General features: G+C 31.4%; 1 protein-coding gene and 2 non-coding genes across 3 annotated transcripts in view; 1 reads left to right on the top strand and 2 right to left on the bottom strand.

Annotated features, from left to right (window-relative positions):
- Positions 1-1,408: 1,408 nt before the first annotated feature.
- The window catches only part of eIF5B (eukaryotic translation initiation factor 5B), a 48,035-nt gene continuing 26,407 nt past the window's right edge, over positions 1,409-23,036 (bottom strand). The window contains exons 8-9 of the mRNA XM_070636227.1: positions 15,510-15,671; positions 1,409-1,651 (exon numbers count right to left, since the gene is read on the bottom strand). Of these exons, the coding sequence (XP_070492328.1) occupies positions 1,544-1,651; positions 15,510-15,671 (270 nt within the window). The 3' untranslated portion in view covers positions 1,409-1,543. The remainder of the gene's footprint in view (positions 1,652-15,509; positions 15,672-23,036) is intronic.
- Positions 19,825-19,906, bottom strand: TRNAL-AAG (transfer RNA leucine (anticodon AAG)). The gene has a single exon. It is a non-coding gene; the product is annotated as a tRNA-Leu (tRNA).
- Positions 20,244-20,325, top strand: TRNAL-AAG (transfer RNA leucine (anticodon AAG)). The gene has a single exon. It is a non-coding gene; the product is annotated as a tRNA-Leu (tRNA).

The raw sequence follows: 23,036 nt of genomic DNA, 5'->3' as shown, positions 1-23,036 counted from the left end.
GCACTTCTTAATCACGCGGACGATCACGCAGCAGTGCCATTGTAAACATTAAAAGTTCACAAAAGGACAACCATAAGTGTTAAATTAAACACCAAGAATCCCGTTACTGAATCCGGTTTTGTCTCAGTTTGTAAAAAAATAAAATTTTAGACAATTATTTTTTTTCGCTATAAATAAAGCAAGTGAAATGAAACTTTTGTCTCATTTTCAGTTTTACGTATCTTGCCGTTCCTGTTTTGAAAATCAGCTTTTTTATTTTCGGTTTTGTGCTTCTTTCGTATTATGTAATATTAATCGTCTTAAGAATAGGATTACCATTTTAAAGATTTAACTTGACATAATTTTGTAATCAACTGCTAAATGTTGCCATATTTCATTGGAAGTTATTTTGATTGTTGGATAGCCATTAATGGCATTCTGACGGTTGAAAAGAATATTTTAAAAAATTCTAATAAATCCGTTTTGGACTTTAGTGACTCAATTATTATTTCTTCAAGGCCACACACTTCCAACTCATCAATATCGGTCACATATGTACAGTAGTTTCACCTTTTACAAGACCCAAATGACTAGCAAAATGACTCTTTTTTTATCATGTCAAACAACTGTCAACATTATCTCAATTTTTCCATGCAATACATTATCAACTTCCTCCAAATTTTTTATCTAGCAAATAACAAATAAGTAGTATCATTTTCGTGAAGATGACTCCGAGAAAAAATATAAAAGTCAATAAATTATATTAACAACAACAAAATAATGATCGTCAAAATGAACAAGCAGCAAGAAGAGACAAGAAAAGAATCTTAATTCAATATAAGAATTCTAATGTGAATATTTTTTTTCCTGATTTTGCACACCTACGGATAGTAGTAATCAAGCAGGAAAAAAATTTTAATCTTGACACGCTACCTTGTTATTTGACTAAAGCTACGATAAGGAATGATTCGACAGAAAAATCAGCTAAGCATATTGTTTCTAAGTTTGGATAAAATATTTCAAATATTTTTTTGTTTAGACATGCCAAGTGGTTTGACTTGGGGACTACAGCTATGCAATCATGGTTTTGGTAATGTGATGATATGATGATAAATTTTTGGTGTTTAAGGCATGAAATTGGAGTTATTTCTTAGAATTTCCATTAAATTTCTATTAGCTTACATACTTAGCAAGCTGCATAGATCAATTGTGATACATGGCTTCGCTTAGTTGGCGTCTAAAGTTGCTACATCGCTGAATGCGCATTGCCAATTACCAATGTCATGAATGACTACCCAATAATGCATCCCCTGAAGAAATACAAACAAAATAATTACTACATACCTTAAAACTTGCTCCATTTTCATCCTCATCACCATCTGACCATCAATAAACTCAAAAATCTTTATTTTCTTGATGTAAAACATTATAAATTTTTATTTATTTCTTGCATCAATCTTGATTCATTTCGATCTTGATTAATTTCTCATTATCATCAAAAAAAGGAATTAAAAATATTAATAAAGAATAGCAAACAAAAAAAAATCAGCATATAATTGGTTTTTTACAAAATTCCAAACAACTTCTTCAATTCAACCATAAGTGTCCAGTCGGTCTTGACTAACTCATCACGGAAATAGTCCTTGCATGCATCAATGCTCTCACGTGATATCTGTAAAGGAAACAACAAAAAAAAAGAGATTAATTCTATTTTCAAATTTCAGTTCATTGAATGTTTTATTTTCATCCCCTCAAGCACACAAACCGAGAAAAACAATTTTGCTCTGGTTTAAAATTAAATTCTACATAAATAAAAGTCCTTGACACGTAGTCATGGATGCAGGAGTAATGCTGATTTTATTGTGACCCAATTTTTGGAATGAAACGTATTTCTATTTTTAGAAACCGAGAGAGAAATTCCCCGTCCTGTTGGAGTCTATTTTCATCGAGTTCCCTTGACACGTCGACAACTTTACGAGGATATTTTAAAGTCTGCAGTGAAAATGTGATTAATATGCTTTATTGTCATCGATTTGTCTTTTTTGGAATTGTCGAGAAAGTTTTGTTTTTTTAATTTATTTGTGCTTTAATTGAGTTGAGGTTTTAGCCATAAATGTCAGAAGTTCGGAAATTAATTTATATAAAATACCTGATAAGTCAAGGGTTCGAGTCTCATATTAAGTTTGAATATTAATTAATTTGTTCTAATGGCTTTTTTTTTTTTATTTTACAAAATCGATCATTTATGCTTTTAAAAATGCGTCTATATCACCCAACATCCATCATACATCATCCAACTCTTTACAATCCTGGATATGACCTAGTTTTCCCATACAATCTACTTTCAGTTCAGTTCGTTAACCCAAATACGATTGCATCGTAATGGAAAAATCGTTATTTGTACGTTCGAAGAGAGTTTTCTGTGATGACGTCAGGGAGAAGGAACGAGACACAGATAACATAATATAGTGATGGAGGCAAAAAAGTTGAACAGCATAAAAGCCAACAGCAAACTAATTTAATTTGATTGCTATGGCTATAAAAAAAGGGAATATAAATGCATAAAATGAGGAATTTATCATGCTACATATTCAAGTAATTTATCAATGAATTATAGTCCAAGACATTACAGAGCATTCAACCAAAACTACCAACCACAATTTATATTTTTAATCATTTTTTTTATTTAAAAAGTGTTTGGCGAAAAGGAAATAGTGGGTGCTTACCGCCTAAAACTAAATTCACATATTAAAAAGACTCTATATGGTAAGTGAAATATTTTATTTAAACTTTCTCAAAGCAATCATGGCATCGAATATATGTTTTAAATATAGCGTCAACTTTAAATGTCTTCAATATACCATGAGATATAGAAAAAAAAAACGACATGCAAGTTTCATGGCATGACATGTAGGTGGAAAATATGTGGAATTTCTTCAGGCGTTTGACGTGGTATGGTTAATTTAGTAACTTGGCTTCATTACCAATAAGCTTTACATGTCACAAAAAAAAATATTATTTGATAGTAAGAAGTCTCTACTTTTCATCTATTTTTGGATACGACTCAAACATTAAGCCTAATCATAATTCCATGACTACTGAATTTTTTTTCTCTTTAATTTTTGTTTTTATGTTCGTCATTGTCGTTTGGGTATAATCGTATGTATTATTATAATGTAGCACATCATCGGAGGAGTGAAATGGGACTGATTGCTTATGATGACTAGAGTGGGACTGTTTTCTTAAGAATTTAAAATTATATGTGGTTGACTGAGGAGTTGCACAGAAGTTAGGGAAATTATGCAGTGTCGACTAATCAACCCTAACAGTCTAGGTTCGAATCCTGAGAATGTTTTGTCAGATTCAATTGATTTTGCTGTCTTCTAGTCTTATCAACTTGATTTGTGTATTCGCGACACGTCGTGCGACATAAAAATTGTGGCTACTCACATTGCAACACTAGAGTTCAGGAAAAACAAAATTCTATTCACAACCAACCATCATTTATGGAACAACCCAAAAAATAATTTTAATTTTAAAGTAATTTTGACTGTAGGAAGGAAATGTGGAATGACAATTATGATGAAGAAGAAGAAAGTAAATAAATAAATAAATGAACGGAGGCACAGCGAGACAGATAAGTGATGGAAGCAAATAGCTTTGCAATTGAAAAGGATGAATCGTTTTGTTGCTGATGCTTTTGTTCATGAAGAAACGAGAATGTGAGGGAAAACATAATTATGTTGAAAAAAAAAAAGAATTGCTGTGAAATTGGATGACATGGGCGCATTTCAATTTGAAGCTAACGTCAATTGTAAGAATTTTACTAAAGTTCAGACGTGTGGGATGTTATATCATTTGCTGATATTTTACATATTTTACTCCCAAAAATCTTACATATTAATTCATAATTGGAACCCATAGTAATCATAATATTACATGCATTATTATTAGACATTTACTTAATATTCTGTCAATACGCTCGGAGGCTGAGTTCAGATGAAATAATTACACAAGTCAGTCGTTAAGGAAACATTGACAACTGAGCTAACATTTAGATCAGAAATAGGTTGTTGTGATTGTAATGATATCATTATTATATATTTCTTGAGGATGTTTGATGAACATTTTATTTGTTGTGTTAAGAATGGAGCTGGAGGGTTAGGAATTGAAGCATAAGGAATATCTGGGAAAGAACCCCATCTGAATCTATGCAGATTCATCAAGCTCGAATAGTGCAAATCGTTTATTCGATCAAAATAACTTGTGATTCTGACTTGCTTAAGATCCGGCAAAGTCACGCTTGTTTTGTGCCAGATTTTGAATCGACTAAGTGAGATTGAGTGCGGATCTTCATTCGATTTTATTGTTTTAGGAGTGAATTTTACTTTGAGTTTCTGAGCTTTGGGATTAAGGCTGGGGACTTGCTAGGCCATCACAGCGTACTAAACAAGTGCCTCTTTTATCTCCGTCCACTATGTGGCTTGGATTAACAGTCTCCCATCACGACAAGGTGAAGTTGATACATGTTGGTGTTCGGCTAAGTGCAGCAGAAGATATATGTTACGCATTTACACGCAGACAGCTATAGTCAGTTTTAGATGCAAAATGAAAGAAGCAGTGGATAACAGATGATCTGTTCGACCAGCTATCTAAGTAAGTAAGAATCTAGACTTATCAAAGCAATTGAATACCTAAAGCATTTGATTCTAAACTAAATTTACAGCCAAACCGACCAAAATCCTAACCTCAATCTACCCAAAAATATCGCTTCCATAAATTCAATTAAATTTAATTTCCCCATTACACTTCTGTACAAATGAATGATGAAGTCGCACATTCTCATGGGAATCAAATTGAAATTAATATGTGTAAATGCGTACGATTAAGCATGATAAAAAAAATTATTTTATTGTTCTCACGTTCATTCAAAATATAATAATATAAGAGAATATTATTTTATGCAACACTGAATTGAAATGACGACGACGACGACAAAAAAGAAGAAGCTCATGAAGGTGACGGCAAAGCTATAAAACAAAAAAAAATAACACAAAACTTCCAGTTCACATTTCCGATGGCGAATGAATATAAAAAAAAGATAGTTTTGAGATATTCCATTCATTTCAAGTCAAGCTACACACAAAATATTTTCATTCAACTAGAGATGAGAATGAAAAAAAAAATATTATTTTTGTGTCTTGTGAATGAATTCTTTTCTGTCAATTTAATGAAAAATGAGCATACCAAAAATAATACTTTTTTGCTATTTTTTACACATCTTATTTTTTTTTTTTGACTCGACGTCCATCCATCCGTTCGACTATTTCATGCATTTTGATTCTCTCTTTCTCCTACAGATTCAAGCATGCAAATGGTGCTGCCACTGCTCTATGTTGATACAGAGGAAAACTGAATGAATGAATTAAACAACTCATTTTCCGGTTTTTGAAACATATACGAGAGTTATAAATGTAGAATATATACATAACAGCAGAGGAATATTGTGAATTAGTCAGTGTTGTTATCGGAGTGGCTGTCTGGATTGGATTAGAGGATGGCAAAGCAACAGATCGTCTAGAAGTCTGTTTCTTTGATATACATTTGCTAAGAGAGTGTCCAGGGATCCCTGTTTGGATAAAGTCCTTCAAAATATAGGTTTTTTGAGACAAAAATCTCAGCACCGATCCTCATCTCTAAAAATGGCTTCCAACGTCCCTAACTCTTGCCATAATTAACGTTATTGATCTCAAATGCAGCCTCTGGAGCTTCGACTAGCTCAGATTTGAGCTAAAACTTGTTTGATGTTAAGAATTAGCTTTAATAGAGCACTTAATGTAGGACAAAGTTCGAAATCTACAGCAACTTTGTAAAGAAAAGTCTATTCGAGTTCGTTTGGCTCAGTGTCGACTTTGAGCTTTAGTGTAAAAACAGCATCAAATTAGAGACAGTTGTTCAACCCTATTTCTTCTTCCGAAACAAACATTAAGTGATTAACTGACTGATAATCAAAGAATTGCTCATCTAGAACATAATATCACCAGAAATCCATATTTATCTAGCATCTAGATCAACAACACTGACATAAACGTTGTAACATCGTAATGATGAATAAAAATAAGTACATATGTGCACGATACATTCTATGTATGAAATTCCATATTTCTGCTGACGTTTTTGAAGATAAATTCCTTTCAACAATTACAATATCGTGCACGCTCTATGGAATTTCTTTCTTAAAACCCAAAAAAAGAAAGAAAAATATTGAAAGAAATTTAATTAACGTTGTGTTGATGAATGAAATGTTATGGAAGAGACAGAAATAATTGAGCATGTGTCGAAATGTTCGAATGACACTTTCTTTGAGTGAAAAAAATTTCATTGATGAAAATTGTGAGTTTCTTTTCTTTTTGGAAATTGGCAACTGGAGATGATGACACATTTTTTTTTGTCAGATAGCCATTGAAGATTTTTTTTCTCTTTTTTCTGCTGATGCAGAAACCTACAAAATGTATCGTTGAGATAGATACTGTTGACGATAAAATCTGTCGTCAGTTTCCTGCATCAACGACTAACATGAAGAAGATTTTTTTGTCGGTTACTAATATGTGCTTGGAAACAGAATGTCTTGTGGTTAAGTTTTGAATTTATGGAGTTTATACTGAATAGCACAAATCGATTAATCGGTCAAAAATCCGGTTCCAGGTTGTTGTGGCTCAGGCTTGATACCGGATTCGGTTTTGCAACAGATCCGGTACAGTAGCAGAGTCACAACGGCCTAATGAAGGATTAAACATCGATTAAATGGTTTGTGCTAGTCTTTTAACTCTAAATCACTCAATAAGGCTCTTATGCACTCAATTTCCAACCCATAGACTTCCATACTGATCTTCAACCCTCCCAATTCCACAATCTTTGCCAAAAATCTCCACCACGATTCAAAAACAAAACTGATAAAGCAATTTTAAGTGGAAAATCCATAAAAATTTCATATTACATTCAAAGATCTAAAGTCCACATCGAAGTCAATCACACAAAACTGCTTGCTACGATTAATTAATCACGTAAACAATATTGATTGTTATGCATTTCATTACTTCTAGAATGAAGCTTTCATTTTTAGGACCAAAAATAATTATTTGCAATTATGCAACTTTCTAATAAGTGAAACTAATGCAAATATAAAAAAGTTTATTGAATTAAATTATTATAGAGTTAAACAACAAATTTAAATTAAGTCTGACTAGACGACAGTTACGACATTCCAATGATTCTAATTTCAAAATTAATTTTTTCATTCATCAGCATTAAATGGAAATGATTTGTTGCATATTTTTATTACATGTTTAATTTATGTGATGCTTCTTATTCTTAAATGTACATTTGATGCCTGGTTTTTGATACTTTGTATGATGCATTAAGATCGTAGACATCTATGGAAGCGGAAAACGACAAGTTATGAAAATAATGTGATTTATGATCACGATTTATATGGATTTTTTGAGATCTTGAAGTAGAATTTTTTCTTTTAAATAGGGATTTTCATTATTTGAGGTTATGACTCAACCCTATGAAGCATGAAGAAATGATTCAACAATCACAGCTATTTGTGCACTTAGATTCATGCCTAAGATTGTAACATTTAAGACTAAACACTTGAAAATATGATTTTATTCATGAAAATCCATAATTTACTCTAAATTCCACAATAACATCCGATGACTCACAACATCAGCACATCAAAAAAGCTGCCTCATTAACGCATCAACTTGCTAAGACCATGAAAAGTCGAGTGAAAAAAGTTATTTTCATCCACATTAGAAGAAAAACATCAAAAAAACTGAATCTAAGTATTATTCCATATGTTTTCATTCATAATTTCATCGATTCGTTGATGAGATTAGCAATAGCTTAATCTCACTCAGCGTCGTAGCTTCAATGACTTCATCTAATTATTTTTCAATGAAAATAATATTAAAGACATGCCTTAAATTGCCTTCGAAATGGCACACAAAATAAAAACACACAGTATGTGTGCAAAATTAATTAAATAAATTGACATTACCGCCCTCGATGACGCGTCGAGTCAATAAAATAGAGAAGTAAAATGAGGCTACACAAAAAAAATTTGGTGTGAAAGGGCAAAAATAGAAGAAAACAAAAAATTTATTGCTTTGGAAATATTTTTTTACTGCCAGCAATTTTGTTGCTCCTCTGAGTCGCTATGTGCCCATCCTCCCCTTAGCGTGATCTATCTCACTCACTCTGTGTGTGTTAATAGTCAGTCAGTCAAGTCATTCATTCATTTTCAGTCATTTAACCATCTTTTCTTCCCCCTGGAGTAATAAAACAAAATTTATCACACACATAGAGCCAATGACGTCAAATCAATGTGGCGAACGTCGACGACCATTGTCATCACTCTCCATCTCTATCTCCACCCGAGTGTTTGCGTATAATTTCATAAAATTAATTGAAATTTTTTTTGTTTTTTGTGTGTTGCTCTGCGTTCTTTTAAAAATAAACTTTTATGCTAATATCGTGTGTCCACAATATCGTTTCATAATTTTTTTTTTGTTTCACTTTAATGTAAAAATCAACAGCCCAAAAAAAGAGAAGAAAGAAATAACAATGTGATAATTGGATATTGTAGGTGGATGGAGTATGGTGCAGTTTATGTAGTAATCTATTGGTCAATTTTAGACTTGATTAATAAAACATAAATTAGAGATTTATTTGTTCCTATTAAGTGTTTCCTACGATTTTTTTCGGAAATCTGTATGGGCTGTACTATCTTAATATTGAAGTTTTTTATTTTTTTTAGGTTATGTACATTTGGCAAACACGTGTTTAACTTATGAGGATGAAAAAAAATATATTTAAAGTTCCTCATTTAAAGGTCCGACAACATTAATCTATGTCATTTTTATTGAGATTCTGTTTATGTTTTTTTGAAACATTTTTTGGTTCTTATTTTGGGTATTGCGATTCTGTTTCGTATAGTTTTTGCATCTAAATATTTAACATGCTGTTTATTTATCTGCGATTCTAGATAGAATGCCTCATTTGACTACATTTTTGACACAGATCGGCTACCACATGTGTTTGATAATGACTGCAGTTAAAGTTTTTGGGTTATTTAGGTATCATTTGTTAAGAAATTAGATTTTTGGAGCTGGATTTTTGGATATACGATGGATATTTGAAGCTGACTTTTGATTTGGATGTAGCGCAATCGTTCCTCAATGTAGATGAGTCGATATGTCATTTTGTTGATGGTAGAACATCAAATGACGTGGATATGCCCTGAAAGCACCCAAAATTTGCTGCAGCATGCCACTCGTCATAGAAAAGAGCATCAACTCAAAAGTATTAAGCTATTACAACTCCAAATGCATCACCATCTGTGCAATTTCACATCCATACCTCTCAAAATCATGACATTCCAAACCTCATCTCAAACTTAAGTGATTACCAAACAAGATTAAGCAAAAAAAGTGCAGTTTTTGTAAAATGTGGGAATGAAGAGAAACACAAAAAAATTTATTTTAGCAATGCATGAATATGTGTGGAATTGGAATCACTATTAGCAAAACTTAAAGCAAACCGAGCAAGCCTCCGCTCATTTTCATCATATTTAATCGACGATGGAATTTTTTGCATTCAAAGTATTTTATTTTATATATTTTCTTACGCAAGCAAAAAAACAGGCAAGCAGGCAAAGCGTATGTAAGAAGAAAATAACTCTGATATTTTTTTTAAAGTAAAAAAAAAATCTACATATTATATTTTAGTTCACGTGAGTGTTTTTATGTGCGTTGGATTCAACGCTGGTGATTATAAAAGTGTGGGAGAGAAAAGAGACTCCATATAACGTTATACATCTACTATTAAGTGTATGAATATTTTTGCTTGCATTGAATGAAATTCTCATCTTAAAAACAACTTTCAAAATAGTCTCATTTACCACACATGTTCAGTCTTTATTGAAATTTACAATAAATCTAATTGTTGACGCACTCAAAAATGTCATTTCCTTAAGTGCATTGCATTAAAATAACTTATGATATTGTCTCATCCATTCATATATCGTCATTGTATGTCTTACAAAACAATGGAACAAAAAAAAAAATATGCCTCAATTTATTTAAGCCCATCATAAATAAGTCATTGAGTGGAGATATAAGTTGAATGTGAAGAAGAAGGAGACAAAAATAAAAAAAAATAAAATATTTTTTAATCCCACATATCACAGACAAAAGCAGAATGTACAAGAGATATCGAGAAAAATCATTCATTTTAAAATTTTTTCAAAAAAATAAAAATAATGTTACATTCAGGATGTGTTTAGTCATATAATTCAATAGTTCAGTGTGACATTAAAATCACATTTTTTAACTAGCATGGAAATATGTTATGGGAAAGTATAGTGACGCATTTTTTGAAAATTGATTGTTTTTAGAACATTGGTTGGTAACTTGTGTGAAGTCAATGAACATGAAAGTGTGTTTTCAAATTTCAGTATTGACAAAAAGTGAACTTAAGAAATCTACAAGCAAAAAAGAACTAATAACAACATCGAAGGGAAATTCTTTCATGTATCGATTTGAATTATCATAGGATTCGAACCTTTAAATATTGAAGATTGAGATGCAATTTCATTTGTTAACACTGAATTAAAGTAAGCAAAACTGCATCCATAAAGTAAACACCAATTCCTTGATCCTTAGTTTTCTACCCTCTAAAATAGTGCTGTGCAAACTTTTTTGAGCCATGGTACGCTCTAGATAAGTGTAAGCAACCAATGAGTTATGAAAATGCTTGAACCGTATTTTGTGGGCGGTTTTGGTCGAGGATTAGTACCAAGGTGTGCCGCAAAAAATAAAAAGTTGCTCACCACTGCTTCTAGATGTAGAACCCCTGCTTTAACCAATCTATTTCTCATTATTAAAATCATTCCACCTCCAAATTAAGAAATTAAAATCAGAGACTAAAATGAATGAAAAAAATCTTTGATGAAAAAAATCATTTTTTTCCATGATGAAAAAAATCATGATTTTTTTCATAATACGTATTATTACGTAGAATTTAATCGTAAGCTTCATAATTACGTTGAATTTCATCACGCAGGGCAAAAAACATTGTTTAAAATTTTTCTCAAAAGTTTTGTGTCAATCATGATGAAAATTTTGAAAGTTTTTTAGCTCAAATATTGATTAAACTAGAGTATTTTGAAACATTACATGTTATTTAACTATATTTAATAAATTATTGTAGTTTTCTGATGTTTAAAGTACTCAAATTTATCATTTTTAACTTAATATTTGTGTACTTTTTCAATGGATTTATTATTGTTTCTCCATGAAAAAAATACCAAACTTCGTAGTTCATTTTCACAAATCTAACTAGTTTAAACACTAGAAAACTACACTAATTTATTAAATATAGTTAAATAACATGTAAAGTTTCAAAATACTCTAGTTTAATTCAATATTTGAGCTAAAAAATTTCAAAATTTTCATCATGATTGACACAAAATTTTTGAAAAAATTTTAAACAATGTTTTTTGCCACTGATGAAATTCAACGTAATTATGAAGCTTACGTGATTAAATTCTACGTAATAATGTACTTTTATGAAAAATCATGATTTTTTTCATCATGGAAAAAAATGATTTTTTTCATCAAAGATTTTTTTCATTCATTTTAGTCTCTGATTAAAATTATAAATCACTTCCAACCCCACAATCAATACCAAAAGACAAACTTCTGACATTTCCATCACACCTCCAGTAAAAGTGCGTAAAGATAAAAGCCAGTCAGAATATCATTTTAATGGACGGAACTCAGACAAAAAGGCACATACATAAAAACCGTATTCTAATGGACACTCAGGCACAAATATTTTTTATTATCACTATTATGAATGCCCACAATAAATACATTTAAATGATGATCCATCCCAAAGAGGCCCTCACAGCTCTGTCACTGAACTTACAATTTTTTCATGAATGAATTCTTTAAGTTATTCCTTTCACAAAAAAATAATAAGAATAAAAGAAGAATGAAATTTATTTCATTCTGCGTCGTTGCTGTGCGTTTCGGTAGAGTAATGTGTATGTCTCATTCACTCTATAAATGGATGATGTACGAGACACAAAATAGGAACAATGGAATTTCCAAGTTTCCCCTTCATTCATTCATTCATTCATATATATTTATTTTTTTCTCCATTTCATTCATTAAATCATGCCATGTTATTTTGTATATATATAAAATGTAAAGCAACAACAACAGAAACTAGTGAAGATGACCACGACTATGTGACTTGGAAACGCATTTTTGTTGTTTGGGATTCTAAAAAGTTGGAAATTTGAATTCTTAGGGTTGAGGCTGTTATTAGTGAAGGGTATAGATCGGTTCTAATGACTTTCATGTCTTTGGAGCAGTGTTGGTTAATCTGTGTGCCGCGACACAATAGTGTGACATGAATGAATCATCATGTTGTGTATGATTCTGATCGAGGCTTACCACAAACGTGTGTCGCGAAACATGAAAGGTTGCTCACCACTGTTTTAGAGCTTTTGACACCAAAATTGACTGCAATCTTAAGACAAGAATGCTCAGCTTCCTTCAAACATCAAGCCAAGCAAGGACAATCATTGACAGACATTCAGACAAAGTCCAAACACCAGAAACCATTAAATTTCAGACAAAATACGCTGAAAAAAAATTTACAATCTTTATAGTCAACGAGTTTGTTGTATTCTTCTTAAGTACACCCGTCCATTCTTAAAAATTCATTCGAAAACGGATTCAGAAAATAATAAAAGAAGAGAAAAAAAAAGTCTCCAAAAATGTGATTTGAATAATTCCATTTTAAATAAAATAAAAAATAAAAAATTAATAGAAGCTCCATAAATTATTTATAGTTCAACAATCGAAGCCATTAAGCAAAAAAGATCGAATCTTTTTGGTATGGTTATTGGTTGTGTCGGTGAGCGGATATTTGGAATGATATTCACAACAGTTTAAGTCATTTATGCCGCCCACTGTACGGTCGTAGTCGTCGTCTCTTTCCCCCAACTTCATTCATGATGTCTCACAGTTGGAATGTATTTTTTTTTACTCTTTTTTTTGTGGAGATATGTCGATTGATTTCTTGACGTGCCAATTTTATATCTTTCCGGTCGAACATTTTCATTATATTCTGAATATTTTTATATTCATGCCAGCACTTTTTTTGAGGAAAACAGAAAGTTGTGTTGGCATATTGATGCATTTTGTCTATTTTAAACTAAGGTTTGTCCTGAATTGAAGGACTACAGCCCTAAATTGAAGCTTTACAGCCTTGGATGAACTTTAAGGTATATACCAATCTGCAGGGTTGAGATCTTGGTCTCAAACCCAATTTTTGCAAATTTTTCAAAGGAAATTTGACTTTAAACTTATCCCGGAAAGCACATGGAAAAGAATTGGACGGAAATTCGACTCCAGCCTGGCTTGACTCTGCCTTGAGGCCGTCTATACTGTGACCAGGACTAAATTTAGAGTCATGCTAGACAAGGATCGAAATTTCGGCCATTTCTATGTCGTGAGTCTTCCAGATATTAACAAAAATTCTGAAAAATTGGGATTTGAACCCATATGCATCAAGTATTTAGCAGACATACCCAAAATATTGAGCATTTACACCTTTTCATTGATTTAACAATTCCTACAAATCCTACAAAATACAATTTTAACCCATCAATCTTCAAAATATTCCCCAAAAAAGTCCTAGACAATCAACTAATGTACCGTATAAAATACATATCTTCCCTCTGTCATATTCCATGCAGTATTGTATTAAATTTAACATATGTATTGTGACACATATGTACACACATAAATATTATAAATTTAGAAAAAAAGAGTTTCGCTTATAAAATTAATTTTTTTTTTGCTGTACATGTTGATTGTTGGAGTAAGCGAGTAATTTATTCTAAAAATATCCTCCAGAAAGAGCTTGTGTGACTTGAAAACTTGTTTTTAACATTTTTTTTTCTGTTGTTGAAAAAAATAATTTTTTTACGTTCTTTTCATTCTTTTTAGAAGAAATTTAATATTTATCAAGAATAAAGATCCATATGCATTCTTTATAGTGCGTAATTTACTTTTATGTATCAATATTAGCAAAAATTCATCATGATTTATATCTCAATTTTCATGCAATTTAACGATTAATCGATTCTTATTATCGTAATTGTGATGAAGAAAATTCCATTTGCGATCATAATTAAATGCAAAAAAAAAACTGTGAACATGTACTTCCTTATAATCGTCCATTATTTTTTTGCACAAAACAGTCAAGTTGTTTGGCGATTTTTATGCAATTTTTTCCAGTTTTATAAGAAAGCGCATTTTTTGTGGGGGTTTAGAATCTTTTGGATTGATGTTGATAGGGATGATTTTTAAGGAAATCGAGAGAATTGGAATTTATAGGTTTCAAGACAGTCTAGAATCTAAATCGATCAAAAATCCAGCTTTAGGACGTCATGACTCTATTTAGATACGACACCATGTTAGAGTCACGACGATCTGGTGTCAAATTTTGGATCAATTAAACTACTGATGCGATTCGGATGTATTGCAATTTAAGATTACCTTAACCATTACTTTTAAACCAAACTTTCAAAATTATCCACAACTGAATTCACCAAGTCATCAACCTATTCATCTGCTGTATCCCAAAATCGTCTTAAATTCGACTTAAATATTGTTTAATCTAGCAAAAAAAGAACTCCTGACAGCTACAACCTTGAAATACCTCCATTCCAGCGCAAACACAAGACTTATACCACAATTAGATTATTAAGTCTTGCAGTCTCAACAATGTAATAACAAACGACCCATCAAAAACATCTTATGTCATATCTGTACACGATTCATACTGAAAAAAATAAATAATATTCTTTAGCGATTCGAGCATATTCATTCATATGCATCGTTGCTTCGAATAAAAGTTCCCATTCAAGACACTCCATGAGAGATCACGTACGGACAAATAGGAGATACAAGAATTAAGGCACATTTTTAATCTGTTGGCTTGAGAATAAAGAAAGACATAAAAGACACATCAATCTCATTAAAAGCAAGGCATAACAAAGAAAAAAAAAATTTTTTTGCAACTATGTTGCATTTAGTGCTACGATATGTTGTATCTTTTACGCAGCCATTTGTTTTGAATTTTATTACCATTTATCACACATTTTTTATGCAATGTTATAATGCCATAACAGAGTTCTGCCTTTCCTTTCAATTCTTTTCATATTTTTTTTTGTGTCTTTCTTTTCCAGACTTTTGCAGCACAAAAAAAAGAGCATCAGAAACGTTAAGGAATGAAAATTAATGGCTGTAACACTATACTGAAACCAATTAATATCCAAGTTGCATCGATAAATTAAGAACATAAGGTATTGACTTATTTTTTGTTGTGTGTGCTTGAATTACGCGACGAAGATGCTCAATAATAATGATAAGGGTACTCACCTTGCTAAGCAACATGTCATTTTCATCAAAATGTCTACCGAACATTTTTGGTGTCTCGCCGGGAAGGGGTTCAATCTTGACGCAAACTTCTAAACCTTTTCGAGCTGTTGGGACGTTCTTGTGATTGTTCTCGATTGATGCGACGATTCCTAGGGTTTCAATCTGTAATGATAAATTAAAGAGCAATTTTTAGTGATTTTTTGGTATTTTTCAAAATTTAATGTCAGAGTTGCACAACAGACACTTGTGACATGCAAAAACCGTACAAATTCTTGATAATTTAACAAATCCATACAAATTATCAAGAAATTGTACGGTTTTTGGCTGTCACAGGTACATGTTTTGCAACTCTGGTTGCTGTGATGGAAATTCGAGAATTATTTAGATTTATATCAAAAAGTCACAATCATTTTAAGTATCGCTATTTCCTACGCATAACTTAAATCCACAAAATCCCCATATTCCAAGAATTATTGATTCAAACTACTAAATAAGATCATCAAAACAACATAAAAGCATCATCTAGACATCCTCAATCACCTTGTTTGGTTGAAATTTAAATTCAAATTTTTTACAGTTAAACACAAAATGAGAAATTTCTTATTTTGATGAGAAGAGGAAGACGAAGACTCAAAACAAAAAAAAAAAATTATGTTGTGCGTAGAGAGAAATTCAAAAGACGCAAAAGCCAAAAATTCTATTTCAAATGATATATATTTTTTTGAGAAAGAATCACACGAAATTTTTATAATGAAAGATAAAGAAGAGAAACGAAGAAAAGGAAAGAAAAAAACTTTTTTTTTTATGAATGGTGGATATATATAAATTTTTTTGAAGAGTATAGAAAAGAAGAAAATTAATTAACATCCGGTTTTTTGCCTTTTTCTTTTCTTTGTACGATTTTTTTTATAACCTAAATTTCATGATGTAGCAAAAAAAGCTGAAAAATGCATCATTTTTGAAGGTAGATGCAGAGGCACGACATCGACGTTGATTTAGAAAAGTGGTGGGCATCCTGTGTGCTGCGAGTCCACCAAAAAATTGCTTTAAATGTCATGAACCGTATATCTTGTACGGTTTTGATCGAGGTTGATTTAGAATTAATTTCATTCATTTTAATTTGACCCAAAAATGTTGAGTAGATTTTTTACAATTACGCAGAGTGAAACAGATGCTTTCAATCATATAGCAATTCGAATTTATAACATTAGCTTGTTTATATTCATTCATAAGATAGAAAAAATTCATCATCGTCATATTCAGACTTAAAAAAATTCATTATTTTCTAGAAATAAATTAAAATTGCGGTGATTTAATCAGATTTTCTAGAATTTTTAAGTTAATATAGGTTAATATAGGCAGGTTGTATAGGTCAATTGTTGCTGTAGTTGGCTCTATGGCTTGTCAAGTGCAACATCTTCCCTATCAACAATTCCCTTCAATTCTTCCAATTCCTGATAAAATCACCCTAATAACCCTCAAAAAGCACCAAACAAATAAAGTGCACAAAATATCGTCATCTATAATTTCACTTGAAGTTCATTTTTGCGGTAGTCATACAGCAAAGTGCATTTTGATCACATCTGCATACTCGGTTTATAATTCCGATTCCACAATAAAAAAATATAAATTACTTATAAAATGCACATTTAATATGAAAAATTAAGTGAATTATGAAACTTTAAACTCATATTTCGTTAATAATAAACAATAACACCACCAAGTGGATTCTGATTTCATTTTGTGCTGTCACCACAGAACAAAAAAATAAAATAATGCTATAGAATCTTTCATTACGTTAGGCATTATATTAATGTGGAAATAAGATAAACTTGTTTGCAATATATATAAAAGTAAGTGAAGTAATCGTTGTGGGTGGATGATTGAAGTGCATTTTTATTATTTGCCATAATAAATGAGATTATGATGGCTGTGGGGGCAATCTTATTTTGAGTGGTCTGGGAGTTAACGATTATTGCAGATGTTCAGTTTAAGTAACGTTTATGATGATTTTGAATGTTAAAACAACGTTTTTAAAACTTCAAGTTAATATAAACGTACGTAAAATGACGTAATGTTTGTAAAGGTTTACGTACGTAAAATGACGTAGCGCTTGAAAGGTTTACGTACGTAAAATTACGTAATGTTGGTTAAGCTTTACGTACGTAAAAATACGTAACGTTTATTGAGCTTTACGTACGTAAAATGACGTAACGTTTGTGAGCTTTTACGAACGTAACGAGCTTTTAACGAACTTTTGAGCTACTAATTAGCTTTTAGAGACATTTTCAATCATTATTTCCAAAAAAAATAGTCAACAAATGTTCATAAAACCTGAACTTTCTGAGAATTCCTGAGAACTCTTTCAAAATATTTAAATATTTAAATTCAAAATGAAAACAACCGTTAATTTATTCAAAAAAATAAAATTCACTGTTTAATGGCAATCACTTCCGATCAACTTACAGAACCAGACATTCAAGCCCAAATAAAAGTGCACATATTTTATGCAAAACAGCGCAAAATAAAGTGAATATAAAAGTGCAAGAAAAACCTCAATTTGGATGCTGCCCACTGCTAATATCAATGACATTTGCTTGTTAAGTTTCAGCACACGAGCATGAATTCAATAATATTGTGAAGAGAAAAAATAAGAAAACATTTTTTTTACATTATTGGAAGCGAAATCCCGGATCGCGACTAGTGAAATTGATACTTTTTTTTATGTCTCATACGTAAAAGTTTTTTCTTCTTTTTAAATTTCATTCAGAAAACCCACAATTACAAGGTGAAAACGGTATCAAGCTTAACCCAAAAAACCGCACCTAAGTAAATCAAATAAAAATATCAATTCTGTTCCACAACCCGACTTTTGTCATCATAATTATAAGCCATCATCATCATACGATCTATCCGTTTTAATTATGTCTAAATTTATACATTAGAATGTAAATTTAAGAATTATGGCCCACAACTTGCTGTGCTGTGTTTGTTTGATCGCAAAAACAAATGTGGATATCTTTTTTCAATGTCTATTTTCGCTATGCAAATAGTTTTTTTTTATGTATTCACTTTGGGTGGGTTGATATTAATGACTTTTGCAGACATTTACATTAGCCGACTAGAATTGGATGTTCTAAATATTTTTATTTTTTGCTGAAACTGTACACGTTTATTGTTTTGTTGAGAATATTTTGGTATGGAGCTAGAATGATATTAGGCGAAATTGACAGTTAATAGCTTTACAGTAAGCTTTACTAGGTTTCTGACAATGTCAAAGGAAAAATAGCCGTCAAGATGTCATCAATGCAACTTTACATCTTGCAGTCAACATGACGACGACTTGTGTGACGTACAACAAGATCAGGAGTGCCACGAAGAATTTTCTACAGTCAAAGTGTGGCGTGACTCAAAAGAGTTTGGACAACACTGGACCACAATGTGCTGCTTGAGGTATAATCTTAAATTTGCAACAATTAGCGAACCTTTCATGATTCTTGGACATTACTAATGCGAAACAAACCATTACTACACCTTACTGTAATGTTGCTGACCTACAAGCTTTATGAAGCCACAGAAAAACTCTAAAATCATTCTAGCTCCAAGCCATAACAGATCTCAGCAATCAAAGAAATTTCCATAAGATCCAACTGGATCTCAACAAAGAAATAAAAAAAAATTTTATTAGTCCATCCTCAACAATTCAGTGCAATAAAATGCGCTTCCTCAATCCACTCCAGAAGAAATCCATTTCATTATTATTTAAATACGATTCAAAAGATACTTATACATGCGGAATGAAGGAGAAATAAAGAAAATAAAGAAAAATGAAGAAAAAAATCAAGAAGTCAGATTCATAAAAGAAGGAAGAGTGAGAAAAAGAAAAAGAGACACAGGCACATACAGTGAGTGACGATGAATAAGAAGTTGGAATGAAAACGAGTATCAAGTTGTTATAACAGCAAAAACTGACTTTAAAAAGAAACTGGAAATTTTATGACCATTATAGAACGGAAGTTGGAGGATGGGCAGAATAATCGTATGCATATTTGAGCGTATTTCTAAAGAATATTAATTTGAGTTGCCTCCGGCATGCTTTTTTTTTTCTTTATACACATTCTCTTCTTTTACTTCATATCCACATCATATAAACTTCTTTGAATGTCATGATGTTATTAAAAAATTTAAAAGACATGAATGATTTTTCATTCACAGCACAAATGGACGTTGGCATTAATCGAAAAAAATATTATTCCTTAATTAAAATTTACAAAAAAATAATTGAAATTTCAAAAAAAGAATGCAAAAAAATTTCTGGCAGCGGTGGGATTCGAACCCACGCCCCCGAAGAGACTGGTGCCTTAAACCAGCGCCTTAGACCACTCGGCCACGCTACCATTTTACTCCGATGAGCGATGCTTGGCAAAACGCTTATTTTGGTATGTTGTACTGTTCTCTTCGTTCCATTTTCAATATCGTTTCATTATGTTTGTGTGCATCTTATCACTACTATTCACGTGCGTGTGCATTGGAAACAGTAAAGACGATTATTTTTTAAGCTCTTCAGCTTTAGATTTTCTATTTATAGATTTAAAAATCAAATTGGAAGTTTAAAACAGCAAATATCATTGATTATCACAATTCATAAGGTTCTGACTATCTTCAGATTATTAATGACTGACCGGTCAGTTAGTCAAAACGAAATCACATCAAAATCTGAGGATTTAGCGTAAGGGTAGCGTGGCCGAGTGGTCTAAGGCGCTGGTTTAAGGCACCAGTCTCTTCGGGGGCGTGGGTTCGAATCCCACCGCTGCCAGTAATCTTTTTTGCCATCTCAAAAGCTATCAACAATTTTTTTGAGGACAGCAAAAAAACGCTCACTCAAAAATAAAAGTTGTCGCCTTCGCGTTTAACTTAATTTAATTTAATTGCGGTTGTTTATGCATGTCACACACGGTTATAAAGAGATCTATAGTGAAAAACTGTTTGGGTCTTAATGACATTTTATATAGTTTGAAGTGAACATTCGCGTCATTTATATTGTAATATTATAAAAAACTCTTTTTATTCGAGTGGGAATAATAATACAATTGCTTTTCATCACCTACCCAACCCCAATGTTGTGTATTTAAATGAATTTAAGCTTATATGAATAGAAAATTTCATGCATTCTTGTCCCAAAAGTGAATAAGACTCATATTAGGTAAAACAAAACAAAAAATAATTTAAGGCATTAAAACCCTAATCAGCACTACTGGAATTACGATCATTATGAAGGCAGAAAACGTTTGTTGAATAATATTAAGACTCTAAATGGATACGAAAGATGCATTTGGTTGCTAAAATATTTTTATTGCATTATAAATTCGTGATTAATGTTGTACAGACGCGCTAATGTCGTCGTTGAGGTTTTTTTTTGCGAATATGAAGATTATTGCTGATTAGATGAGATTCGGTTGATTGTCAAAATATATTTCCTGAGTAGCAATAGTCGGTTGAATGGTCAAAAATCCGGTTCCAGGCTGTCGTGACTCTAAATTTGTGAGTCAAGTTAGCCTGGTGTCCGATTTTGGATCGGATTAACCGATTTGTACTATTCGAATTTGCTAAGAACCGATTGAAATTTGTATGAAATGTTATACTTCACAAGTGGTAGCAGAAATTGGTTTTTAGCCAATTTGAATGAATTCAAGTGTAATTTTAGTTTCATTTGGTCAATATCAAGGATTTGGGCACATTTAGCACTAAGAATTCTTAAGATTAGAACTGATTTAAGCAATTACATGGCATTGACTCGACTTATTTGAATAAAATTCCATTCAAGGCTAAACTAAACCCTTCTAAAATAACAAACTTAACAGTCAACTCTCTTTTCAGAACATGTTGACTAAATTGGACACGATAAACGCTGAAAATTCCTCATTTTATTTATTCGCTTGATTTGTAAACATACAAACAAAATACATTAATATATAAAAAAAAATCTAATCAATTCGCTATACATCTCCCTGTCTCTGTCTCTAATCGCATTTTTTTTCAGTATACGGTATATGATAAACAGTCACAACATATAGACTTCTTAACAAAATGAAATATTCTTATTTACATTCTTGCCTCTATCAAAAGCAAATAATCACAATAAAAAAAAGTTTTAAAAATGTGATGTGACTTTTCAATTTCTTCCTGCCGTACGTCCACACATTTTTTTTGGAACATTCTTTCTTTGGAAGGAAGGTTAAGTTGTTTGTTTTGGTTTGTAGCCTACATATAATCTTAATTAGTCGCTTGATTTTATGGTTGTTCGACTTTTGCCGCTCCATATTATTGATTAAAGTGCGTAAATCGGGTTGGAATGCGTTGAATTTGAAGAAAAATTTAAAAAACTTTTCGAGGTGAGAAAAAATCCGCCATTTTGTTTTTAAATTTTGAAAATTCGTTATTTTTGGTGTGAATCATGAAGTTTAGAATTTTAGGTTACATTTTAAAGAATCAGACCCATCAAAATTTAAATGCCTTCAATAAAAACTTTAAGTCAACTTTAAAAATCGCTCACGTGTTCAAAATCTAATTTTACATATAATTTTTTTGCGATCAATTCTCATAGATAACAATTTATTTCGTAAGACTCAAAACCAAAACATACACATTAGTAATCTCATTAACGGAATCCAAATGTCTAACATGCCCACAATGGAATTCCTTTAAAGAAATAAAAACTGGCTATATTTTAGAACTCGTACGATAAGTACACATAATTTTGTTATCAACTTGTGATACACCTGTGTCAATATAGAAAAATTCTCTCTTTTTTTTTGCGACTTTAACATTAAATTCGTGTCAAATTATTTAGAAAAAGGCACATTTATGCGAAGAATTTTTCAAATACTATGTGCTTGATAAGATTAAGAAGGAATACGAATTAAATTGAATTTAAATCCACATGAGAATGTCTTATAATTTTCTACAATTTTGTGAGACAACACAGCAACTCGTAGACACCTTATTTTTTCATATAAGGAATCGAAGAATGATATACAGCAAACAAAAATGTGGGTGTAGATTCATTATTCAAGTATTTCTTTTGAAAAAATGTCAATATATTACGTTCAATACATTCCTTCAAAAACAATTAACATTCTTTTTTGTTTAATGCAACTTCCTTTCTTGCAAAACACTCGTGTCTCGTCAGATTAACTGATTGGATCGCTTTCATTATTTATGAAATTTGAATTATTTGTGGATTTATTTTACAATTCTGGTTGATATGTCTCTAACTGACCATGAAATGGGATTCTTTTAGACGTCTTACAGACATTTGAAGCATTAAGCCTTGTAGTCAAGGCATTATAATTTGCATGATGTGATTTCATTCTGTAAATGTTGATAAACTTTTGTTGCTTCTTTGGGGATGAATAAGAAGTAGTTTGAAAAACATTTGTAGGGTTTCAAGTTTCAAATTGTGTCTTGACTTTAAAACAATCTCAAATTATGAAATGTGTCTTAACTAAACCTACGATAAATTGTATA

Source organism: Chironomus tepperi, unplaced genomic scaffold (genome assembly GCF_022539635.2).
Source record: "Chironomus tepperi strain 1889 unplaced genomic scaffold, CSIRO-AGI_Ctep_v1 contig_11, whole genome shotgun sequence".
Taxonomy (NCBI): domain Eukaryota; kingdom Metazoa; phylum Arthropoda; class Insecta; order Diptera; family Chironomidae; genus Chironomus; species Chironomus tepperi.
This window is presented reverse-complemented; position numbering and strand designations above follow the sequence as displayed.